Source organism: Lactuca saligna, chromosome 8 (genome assembly GCF_052625555.1).
Source record: "Lactuca saligna cultivar CGN05327 chromosome 8, ASM5262555v1, whole genome shotgun sequence".
Taxonomy (NCBI): Eukaryota; Viridiplantae; Streptophyta; class Magnoliopsida; order Asterales; family Asteraceae; genus Lactuca; species Lactuca saligna.
Genome location: NC_136424.1, coordinates 51,421,567 through 51,432,775, shown reverse-complemented (window position 1 = coordinate 51,432,775; position 11,209 = coordinate 51,421,567). Strand labels below are relative to the sequence as shown.

Below are 11,209 nucleotides of genomic sequence, written 5' to 3'. Positions count from 1 at the left end.
AGAAAAATCCATAGCTAATTAACTACATATTAGCTACAAATATTTTTTATTTTCGATTTTTCGGGCACCAAACATTGTTTTTTATGCTTCGTTTTTTTACACTTCTAATATACATGACTATCTATATTTTCACAAACTGATAGCTATTACTATCGTTCATAAAGTCGTGTGTACCTACAAGATCCATTACTCATTTAATAGTTTAACACTATAGTGCTTATTAATTCATTTACACACAGATACTCACAAACACGTATATGTACACATATACACGTACACATATAACACAACTCATTCATGTATATAAATATACATATACAAACATAAACCCATCACAAGTTTGTGAAAAGTATAGACGTTACAATATTAAACCGTAAAACGAGTACTTGATCCCGAAGGTGCACAAGACTTTATGAACGATATTAATAGCTATAAGTTGGTGAAAATATAGACAATCATGTATAATAGAGGTGTAAAAAAAACAAAGTGAAAAAACGAGGTTTGGTGTCCGAAAATAAGAAAATAAGAAAAATCCATAGCTAATTAACTACGGATTTTTTTTCTTTTTCGGGCACCAAACGTCTTTTTTTATGCTTCGTTTTTTCACACCTTTATTATGCATGATTATCTATCTTTTAAGCAACTTATAGCTATTAATATTGTTCATAAAGTCATGTATAACTACGAGATCCATTACTCATTAAATGGTTTAACACTATAAAGCTTATTAATACATTCACATACAAATACTTACAAACACGTATACATACACATATATACGTACACATATACCACAAATCATTCATGTATATAAATATACATATACAAATATAAACTCATCACAAGTTGGTGAAAAGTATAGGCATTACAAGGTTAAATTGTGAAACGAGTATTTGATCCCGAATGTGTACACGACTTTATGAACGATGTTAATAACTATAAGTTGGTAACAATATAGATAATCATGTATAATAGATATTTGAAAAAAAACGAAGCGAAAAAAAACAACGCTTGGTGCCCGAAAAATTAAAAATAAGAAAAATCCGTAGGTAATCCGTATCTAATTAGCTACAGATTTTTCTTATTTTCAATTTTTCGGGCACAAAACATTTTTTTTTTGCTTCGTTTTTTCACACCTCTATTATACATGATTATATAGATTTTTACAAACCTATAGCAATTAATATCATTCATAAAGTCGTGCGCACATACGGGATCCATTACTCGTTTAATGGTTTAACACTATAATGCTTATGAATACGTTCACATACAAATACTCACAAACATGTATACATAAACATATACACATACACATATACCACAACTTATTTATGTATATAAATATACATATACAAACATAAACTCATTACAAGTTGGTGAAAAATATAAGCATTACAATGTTAAACTATGAAACGAGTACTTGATCCCAAAGGTGCACATGAATTTATGAATGATATTAATAGTTATATATTGGTGAAAATATAGATAATCATATATAATAGAGGTGTGAAAAAAACGACGCTTGGTAGCCAAAAAATCGAAAATAAGAAACATCCATTGCTAATCCGTAGCTAATTAGCTACAAATTTTTTTTTTTTTCCGATTTTTCAAGCACTAAATCTCGTTTTTTATTCTTTGTTTTTTTCACACTTCTATTGTACATGATTATCTATATTTTCAACAACTTATAGGTATTAGTATCATAAATAAATTTGTGTGCATATACAAAATCTCTTACTCATTTAATGGTTTAATATTGTAATACTTATTAATATTTACTATTTTTGATACGCATATATGTAGACACATACACACATAGATAAACATAAACATACACATACACATACACATTCAAATAGACACACATACACGTATGTACTTACATACACATTCAAATACACACACATGAATAGACATAGATATACACATGAACATACACATACATATTCAAATACATACATACATATACATATACATACATATGTACATATACACATAAATTTACATACGCACCCACATACATGTACATATACATACATACACATGCATACATATATACATAAATACATACATACACATGCATACATATATACATAAATACATACATACACACACAATATATATATTTCCATTTATTATAATCAATTTTCATTATTTATAAATTAAACATAGATTATTTTACCTTATTGATGTGTTAAACGTAGTTTTTTTCCGTTTAATCGTTTGTTTGTGTGTTAAGCACATTTCTTACAATTATTATATATTATTATGATGTTTATAAATATTATTATTAGTATGATTTTTAATCGTTCGTGTCTTAAATATGTAAGAAAAATTATCAAATTTTTTTTTAAGAGTCGAATAACGAAAAATAATAATAATGGGAGTAATAATAATAATAATGGAAATTATAAATCCGTCGTTATATCGTAACTATTTTGTAGTTATTTTCTTCCGTTGCTAGTCCGTAGCTATTATGTTGTTAATTAGCTACGGAATAGATACCGATACTAAATCCGTAGCTAATTAGCTACATAATATCTGTAACTATTCCGTAACTAATTAGCTATGGAATAGCTATGGACTAGCATCTATAGCTATTCCGTTACTATATACTAGAACATCCCATTCTGTAGCTGATCCGTAGCAATTTCGTAGCAAATTAACTACGGAAATTTTCGGTGTCTATTTTCCATAAGAAAACCTCTTATTTTCTAGTAGTGAACAAGTTTAGTTTTCTGTTTAATTTTGGTTTCCTATAAATACCTGTAAATTGCTTTGTTTTACTTGGTCAACAAGTTTAGGTATCTGTTTAATTTTTGGTTCCCTGTGTGTGTTTTTTGATTTCCTTCACATGAGATTTATGCTGACTGTGAACCCTGACCTAGTGTGTTCAAAGGGGCTATCATACTGGACGTGGTACATGGAAATGATTTCAATAATTGCATGACAAGATCACAAGACAAATGGTTATGATACTTTCTTTGTAGTCGTCCAATTCCCCGGAAAAAAACACACTTCCGATAGAAGCGATGGTTAAAATTAAATATCACCTTCCGAACACACTTCTCCAGATATATATAAAGCCATCGACTTATTCTGCCATCTTAACATGTCAAACTGTTAAACCCCACATTCCAAAGTACAATTATTTAACACTCTAATTGTGTATTACGTATTAATATATTCAACAGTATAACCATGATAATCGAAGTTTTTTAATTAATAGCGTACAAGAAACTATGAAGTTCTACGTATTCGGTATTCCACTCCTTACACTAACTCAATAAGAATGCTACCTGGTATTATATGACAAGGTTTCATTCACATAATAGAACATGCATTTGGATTTTCGTCACTGAAAAGAGTAGTAAGCCTCTCGGTGGGATTATTAGGACTAAGAAATGCTTGAGAAACGTCCCTAACATAGCCTGAAGGGGCTTTTTTGTCATAAGCTTGAGGTGCATAAGGGTAATAGACAAGATTATAAGGTATATATGGCCACATTTCAGCTTTCTTTCCGGTGTTCTGGACTTTCTTCAAGACTTTTTTCGGTTCCACATAACCTGTCACTGTTACCCTGCTTTGTTTTCGGTTTACATCCACCGATTTCACGCCTACATAACATGAAACAAATTAAACAATGCATGGTCAATAATGATTATTCTGTCGAATCATAAGTTTGATTAGATTGGAACCCAAGCAAAAACTTATAAAATGAGTTGAAATATAATAATTTACTAAGTATTTATAATATTATATTTTGCCAAACTTTGGTAACTAACAATTAAATATAGAAGGATAATTACAGCACTTAATATAAGATCTATGGTGAAAGAGACTTCAACGTAATTCCCATACGACAAAATAAAAAGATTGATGACGAATAGTTTTGTAAGTTTATGAAAATCATTGGTTTAAATTTTATATTTTCACAAACACCGATACATTTTCATCCTACAACATATCTGTGGAGAGCAGAAACTTCACACCGTTATCGGCCTCTTAAATCTCATGCCCATCGTTAAAAGATTAATTGGTACTGATTAATTCGGCCAAAATATGACTTGCATCTTAAAGTTTAATCAACTTCTCCATGCCAATTAATTAATTTCAAGAAATTCGTTCATCTACTACTTGTTTGCATGGGTTTATTTCCATAATTTTCATGCATAGATATGTCGTGAAAACATCGATTTGGAGAGAGAGAGAGAGAGAGAGAGAGAGAGAGAGAGAGAGAGAGAGAGAGAGAGAGAGAGAGGACCTGATAACGAAGAAACAGCATTCTTTACTCTCCTTTCGCAGCCATCACAGTCCATCTTCACCTTGATATCAACTGTCTAAAACAATGAAAAAACCAGTTTAAGCAATTCTTGAAATACACACATTGATATAAAGAAACCATACAAAAATAAAAGAAACCAGGGAGAAGAGATACCTCAAAAGTTTTGCGTTTGCCTTTTCTGGTAATGGTCACAGCACAGAGGTCCGAGATATGATCCAAATAACCCATATCCAATCCAATTCTTCTATATTGATTAATCAACACACCTTAAGTTAAAAGCTTAGAGAACTGTGTACATGTGTTTCATGGAAGTAGAAGGGTTTAAGGTCTAGTATGAAGAAGGAAAGGACCCTCTGAATTGATATTTAAAGAAAAAAAAGGATGGAACAGTAAGGTATGGAGAGCAAGTAGTTGTCAACAAGCTGTGATAATTGAAATCTGCCATATTTTATTATTAAATTTCGTACTTAGATTTCGTAGATCACAGGAAGTACATAACTTGATATTCAAGAAATCGATAATTGAATTCAAAGCTAGTACAAAGCTTAATCAAGACTACGATATTATTTTGTCATTGATCAACTGTTGTTACAAAATAGAATATTTTTACTTCGAATTCAATTTTTATACATATTATTTAAAGAATGAAAAAAATAAAAAAACAAATACTAAGGAAAAAGAAATGATTAATCCAATGATGAGTGCCAATGCGAAGACTCAAATTAATCTATGTGTTGTGACCCACTCTTCTAAACCAATATCAATCATTGAGGCAAACGGACATTTTCTGTAATTCCGTGTTAACTTCTGTTTGTGGGCTGTTTTAAATTAATTTAATTTTCCAACATATAAACAACCTGAACTCAATACTTTAAAGTTTTATGATGAAACTAATCAGTAAATCTATAACAATAGCAATCATGTGCTCTTTCTAGTAGTACGTATATATCTTGTATGTGCCTTTTGCTAGTCGTTTATTTCTCCATTTGTATCAAATATTTCCGCCGTTCATGAAAAAGAAATTATAATAGTTGTTATAATCAGTTATTTGGTCTTTTTTTTTTAGAAAAAAAACATCTAAACGAAGAGAAAATGACTGAAAGTCTAGTTAATTAAACTAAGCGATGCCCATGTAATTAAATGTTAGTTGATGCCCATGTCAATGTTTTTTTTAGAAACAGGCACATTATATAAAAGTTCTAGCAAGAAAAGAGAAAACAAAAACAATTACATTAAGTTTATAGGTTGTTGGAGTCAACTAACTCAATTTTTGGAACAATAAACATTCCTATTAGAAAACCAAAAGAAAACGTCTTTATCGCATCAACAATTTGATTCCTCTCAATCTTCTTTCCGTCAAAATCTTGATCATTTCAAAAACGCCGCATATACCAAAGAGTAGTGCAAACAACAGCATCAATGACACTTTTTTTTCGTAGAAAAGGAAGACATATCAATAGCTTCAAACAACTCAATAATGGAATCAACATTTAGGGGTTAAAAATCAATCCATTTAAAGATTGCATTCTCTTGCGGCCACTTCGCACCTGAAAAACAAATGACTAAGTTGCTCCACTTCTAAAGCACACATCGGACAAAGAAGCAAAGGAATATCGATTCCTCTCTTGTCTAACTTCTCCCTTGTAGGTAATCGATCCAGAATAGTCTGCCAAATGAAAATATTAATCTTTTTTTTGGGGACAAAACAGTTGCATCTCGTGTGAATATTTATTGAAGACAAAACTTGGTTATCAAGCCACTTTCTAGAATCATTAACAAAAAAAAACTCCTGAATCTCCAATATTCCACCACCATTTATCTTCTTGATCAAACAAAATAACACGTTGGATTACCTGACACATTTGTTGTAGTTAGGTATTCTCGGATCCACTTCTAATATCTTTGCGCCACTGTCATCTCCAAGCATCATGCCACATATTAGAAACACAACATTCTCAGTTTGTTTCAAGATGAAACAAATGAGAAAATTAAACCAATAATTTTTGGTCACGAGTCCACATGTGAGTCCAAAACTTTGTAATCGACCCAGAATAGTCTGCCAAATGAAAATATTAACCTTTTTTTGGGACAAAACGATTGCATCCCGCGTGAATATTTATGGAAGATAAAACTTGATTATCAAGGCACTTTCTAGTATCAGCAACAGAAAAAACTTTTGAATCTCCAATATTCCACCACCATTTATCTTCTTGATCAAACAAAATAACACGTTGGATTACCTGACGCATTTCTTGTAGTTGGGTATTCTCGGCTCCACTTCTAATATCTTTGTGCCACTATCACCTCCAAGCATTATCATGCCACTTATTAGAAAGACAACATTCTTGGTTTGTTTCAAGATGAAACAAATGAGAAAATTAAACCAATAATTTTTTCTCACCAGTCCACATGTGAGTCCAAAACTTTGTAGAACGACCATTACCAATCTTCCTTTGTAACACTGAATTGTCGATATTTAGTATCTACCAACTAGTGTGTAGATAGAATAATACGAGACCAAGGTCCAGCCCCACCAACCCGGTTATGTCCCATCTCAAAACCTCCTTGCTCACCATGCAACACCTTTATCAATTTCACCCAAATCATTATAGGATTAGTCAAAAAACACCATCTCCATTTTTGTAACAACACACCATTTAAAGATGAAAGACTTCCAATTTCTAATCCTCCTTTGCTTTTATCAGCCAAAGCTAGATCCCATTTCACCCACGACATTTTTTTAACATCATCATCACCTCCCTAAAAAAATCTTGATCTAATCGCTTCAAAATCCTTAGCAACTGTAACGTGGAGAAGGAAAATAGACATATAATAAGTTCTAATAGCACTCAAAATCGATTTAAGAAGCATAGCATGACCACCAATCGATAGAGTCAAGACTTTCCATTTTAAAAGTTTGTTCTTCAACTTTAACTTCACCGGGTTTCAACCAACAACTTTAGACATGTTTTGAACAACCGGTAACCCAAGATACAAGAACAACACCTTATCAGCTTTACATCCAACCAAATTAGCAAATCCAGAAACCTCCTCCCAATTGAAACCAATGCCAAAAAGCCTAGATTTTTGTAAAATATTTTACAACCCCGACACTAGATAGAAACAATTAAGGATATAGAGCTTATTAATCTAATTCTGTCTCTCCCATTCTCCAAGAATAATCAAATTGTATACATAAAAAAGATGAGCTATCATCAAGTCCTCTCTACCAATCTTAACCCCAGAAAACAACCATGTATGCATAGCATCTTCAATAGCTAAATGAAGACCTTCCATGACAAGAATGAAGAGAAATGGAGATAATGGATCTCCCTGTCTCAGCCCTCTTTGTAATTGAAATTCACCTGCAAGATTCCCATTAACTAACACCAATACTCGAGCAGAAACCAGACGTCCCTGAATCCATGATCTCCATTTTGTTCCAAAATTCTTAAATTGCATCACCTGATCCAAATATTCCCAACTTACTGAATCTTACACCTTTACAAAACCAATTTCCATAATCATCATCTTTTTTTCTTCTTTTTAAACAACTCAATCACTTCATTTATGATTAACGACCCATCAAGTATTTTTCCATCTTTAATAAACACAGATTGCTCATTAGTGACAACATAATTAATGACTTTAGCTATGCGAATCGATATGCGTTTAGCCAAAATTTTATACTGAACCCCTACAAGGCTTATAGGCCTAAAGTCATTGACCACTACGGGACTATTAACTTTCAGGATTAATTTATAAATGAAGGGTTGCAGCCCAAAGGTAGTCTAGAAGTCTCAAAAAACCTCCCACAAACTCGAGAATGTCATGCTTCAACAAATCCCAATACGGTTTGATGAATTCAAAATTAAACCCATCTAGACCTAGCGCTTTATCACTTCCACAAGCCCACACTGTTATTTTAACTTCTTCCTCCAAAATTGGACCTTTAAGAAGAGTAGATTGCTCATTAGACACCTTGAACAACTAGATGTCTTCATTTTCCATTAAAAACTCCATGAAAGTATTTTGAGTTCTCATCACCTTCTATACTCCATTTAATCTTTGCTTTCTAGGCCGCATCTTTATTCTCAATGTTTTCTAATTTTAATAATTGAGCACAAATATCACCCCTTTCCTTTATAAGTACACCCGAATATAAACCAACATCTACTTGTTTGTCAATTTCTTTCGATATGTTTAACCACTGATCTTTAGCTGCATGTCTATTGGTTTTTTCGATTCTCCAAAATTGTCGAAGGGTCTGTTTAAGATTCTTTAATTTGAATTTGAAACAAATGCAGGAACAATTGTAGTTATTATCTGAGACCTTACTCAAAGTGTTTTTTACAATAAGATCAAACATCGATTCAAACATCCAAGAGTTCAAATTTTTGAAAGGTCTAGACCCAAAATTAACCACATCATGTGACATAAATATCGGCCAATGATCAACAATATTTAGCTCTAATGCTTTTGTAGAAAGCTAAGTAAACTTCATTAAAAAATAATCTGTAACCAAAAACCTATCTAATTTTTTTTACCCTTGTGAACGAAAACACACCCATTGGAACTTCAATAAAATCAGACACCAATGTTGGTATTTGGATTCATTCATAATAAACAATATGGAGATGCAATAATCAAGCATCAAACTATCAAAGGTTAGTTCAAATGACTTGGCTAATGACATCAGCAAGTTCAGGGAGGGAGGGGGTGATTTTCCTCGACGTCGTGTGCATACATAAAACTATGTATCCTTAAGGAAATCAATCCATGTTCAAGTCACCAAAATCTTTGTGAAATATGTATATATAGGGGGATACCGTGAGTGCAACACTACAAGGAGTAAATGCGCCAGACGGCCTTTGAGCGAGCTCTTGGGTAATTGTTGCATAGTTACGGTTGGTTTACATAATATTATTTTGAATCCTTGTTTGACATGAAATTGCACTCATGACACCCCTATATATATACATATTACACAAAGAGCTTGGTGACAGGAACATAGATTGATTTCTCTGAGGATGCATAAATTTTAGTACACACATGACATCAGGGAAAAGAAAGGCAAATGTCTAGTTTTCAGGTCGTCTTTCGAGAAATCATGGCAATGTGTTCGAGACTTCAAGGAAAGGGGGATAGTTTTCAAGTCATTGTTCAAGAAATCAAGGCAATAGGGCTAGTTTTAAGGTTGTTGTTCAAGAAATCAAGGCAATGTGGGATTGTGTGACAATATCAACACTATCAAAACAAGAGTGCTTTCAAATTTTAATAACAAGACTAGACGTCCAAAATACTTATCCCCAACTTTTCCCTCTTACGAAATTGAATCACCCATTTCCAAGGTGAGACCTTCAATAAAACAATATCTCTTACCTGAAATTCCAAATCCGATCACCTCTTGTTGACATAGCTCTTCTGTTGACTTTGTGCAGTAACCAACAACACTATCTGAATCAACTTGATCATTTTTAAGCATAATATATGTGCTCCATTGTACTCGTTGAACAATCTCTCCCAAACAAATGGGCATTCCATACACCCTACCATACAACAGTTCAAATACTTGTATGTCAATGCTAGAGTGGAAACTGTTATTGTAGGAAACTCTGCTTGTGGAAGATACCGATCCCAACTACACCCAAGGTCAATGGAATAAGCTCAAAGCATATCCTCGAGCATCGTAATTGTACACTCCCTCTGGTCATCTATCTGAGATTGGAACGTTTTATCGCACCAACTATGTACCCACATCCTCTTAAAATCTTTCTCATAATGAAGATATGAATTGAGTGTCCCTATCTGAGAAAAGGAAATTTGCACCCTATGCATGGCGAAGATCTCCTTCGTGTAAATATTTATAAGCTTCCTCAACTATGAGCTCTCCAAAATGGTTAAGAAATGGACTCTCTTGGTCCATCAGTCAAATTATGACTCCTAATGCATTAACTCCTTGCGGAGTCTTTCAAAGTCTAGTGATCAATTCTATCGTGACACGTTCCCATTTTCATACAGAAATCTACAAATGCTACAATTTACCGTGCGGTGTCTGGTGTTCAACCTTGACTTTTTGACATATATTTCATTCTTCCACATACTTGGCAACATTTAGGTTCGTGCATGGCTACCAACAATCTTTGTGCAAGTCTCGATACACCTTATTCATTCCAGGATGTATGGAAAATTTAGACTTGTGAACCTCGACCAATAATGTGTACCTAATACCTCCCATGAAGGAATCTAACAATTAGAATCTTGCCTGAAACTCTCGCGTTTGGCATTCTCATCCAGAAACATCACTCCCTGTACCTTTCCAACAACTCCAATAGAGGAGCAAACGCTGTCATTCATAGACATAACTTCTGAAGTGGCTTACCAGCTGGCTTCTGGCTAAAAGCATTAGCAAATACATTTGCTTTATCATAATTGTAAATTGCCTCACCATCAAAATCCTTAATCACGTCTAACAACAAAATCCAACTCCCTACAAAACTCTCATAAATCTAAAGTTTATGAGTCGAAATTTCTAATGTCAACCCTCTATGGCTAACAACCATTCCCCTTCCTTTGGGTATAAAACCAACTATTCGCTTGACAAGGAACATTACTACTTCAAAGTAAAGTAATATATTGATCAACACATTTTCAACATCTCTATAAAGACAATATTTGTGATACATGTCCAAACAGATGTTATCACTCATGATGTCCTCCCTACAAAAAAAAGAGAGATAAAAACGCTCTCAGTTACATAAGTGAGGCCTACCCCATCCACTAGCTAGCGTTCTTCCATCAATACATCCACCCCGAACTCTTAACCTATTCGCCATCGCATCCATTATCTCATATTTTGCATTGAACCATACACCACGGTACCCTCATCTATCACTTACCAAACAATCAAATTAAATTAGTCTA

The 11,209-nt window shown here is 33.1% G+C and overlaps 1 protein-coding gene across 1 annotated transcript; it reads right to left on the bottom strand.

Moving 5' to 3' along the window:
- Positions 1–3,164: 3,164 nt before the first annotated feature.
- Positions 3,165–4,606, bottom strand: LOC145011523 (heavy metal-associated isoprenylated plant protein 20-like). Its single transcript, XM_078970254.1, has 3 exons — positions 4,439–4,606; positions 4,265–4,340; positions 3,165–3,617 (listed from the first exon to the last, which is right to left on the bottom strand). Exons 1-3 carry the CDS (start codon positions 4,511–4,513, stop codon positions 3,325–3,327), a joined length of 444 nt encoding a protein of 147 aa, XP_078826380.1. The 5' UTR covers positions 4,514–4,606; the 3' UTR covers positions 3,165–3,324.
- Between the last annotated feature and the right edge of the window lie 6,603 nt (positions 4,607–11,209).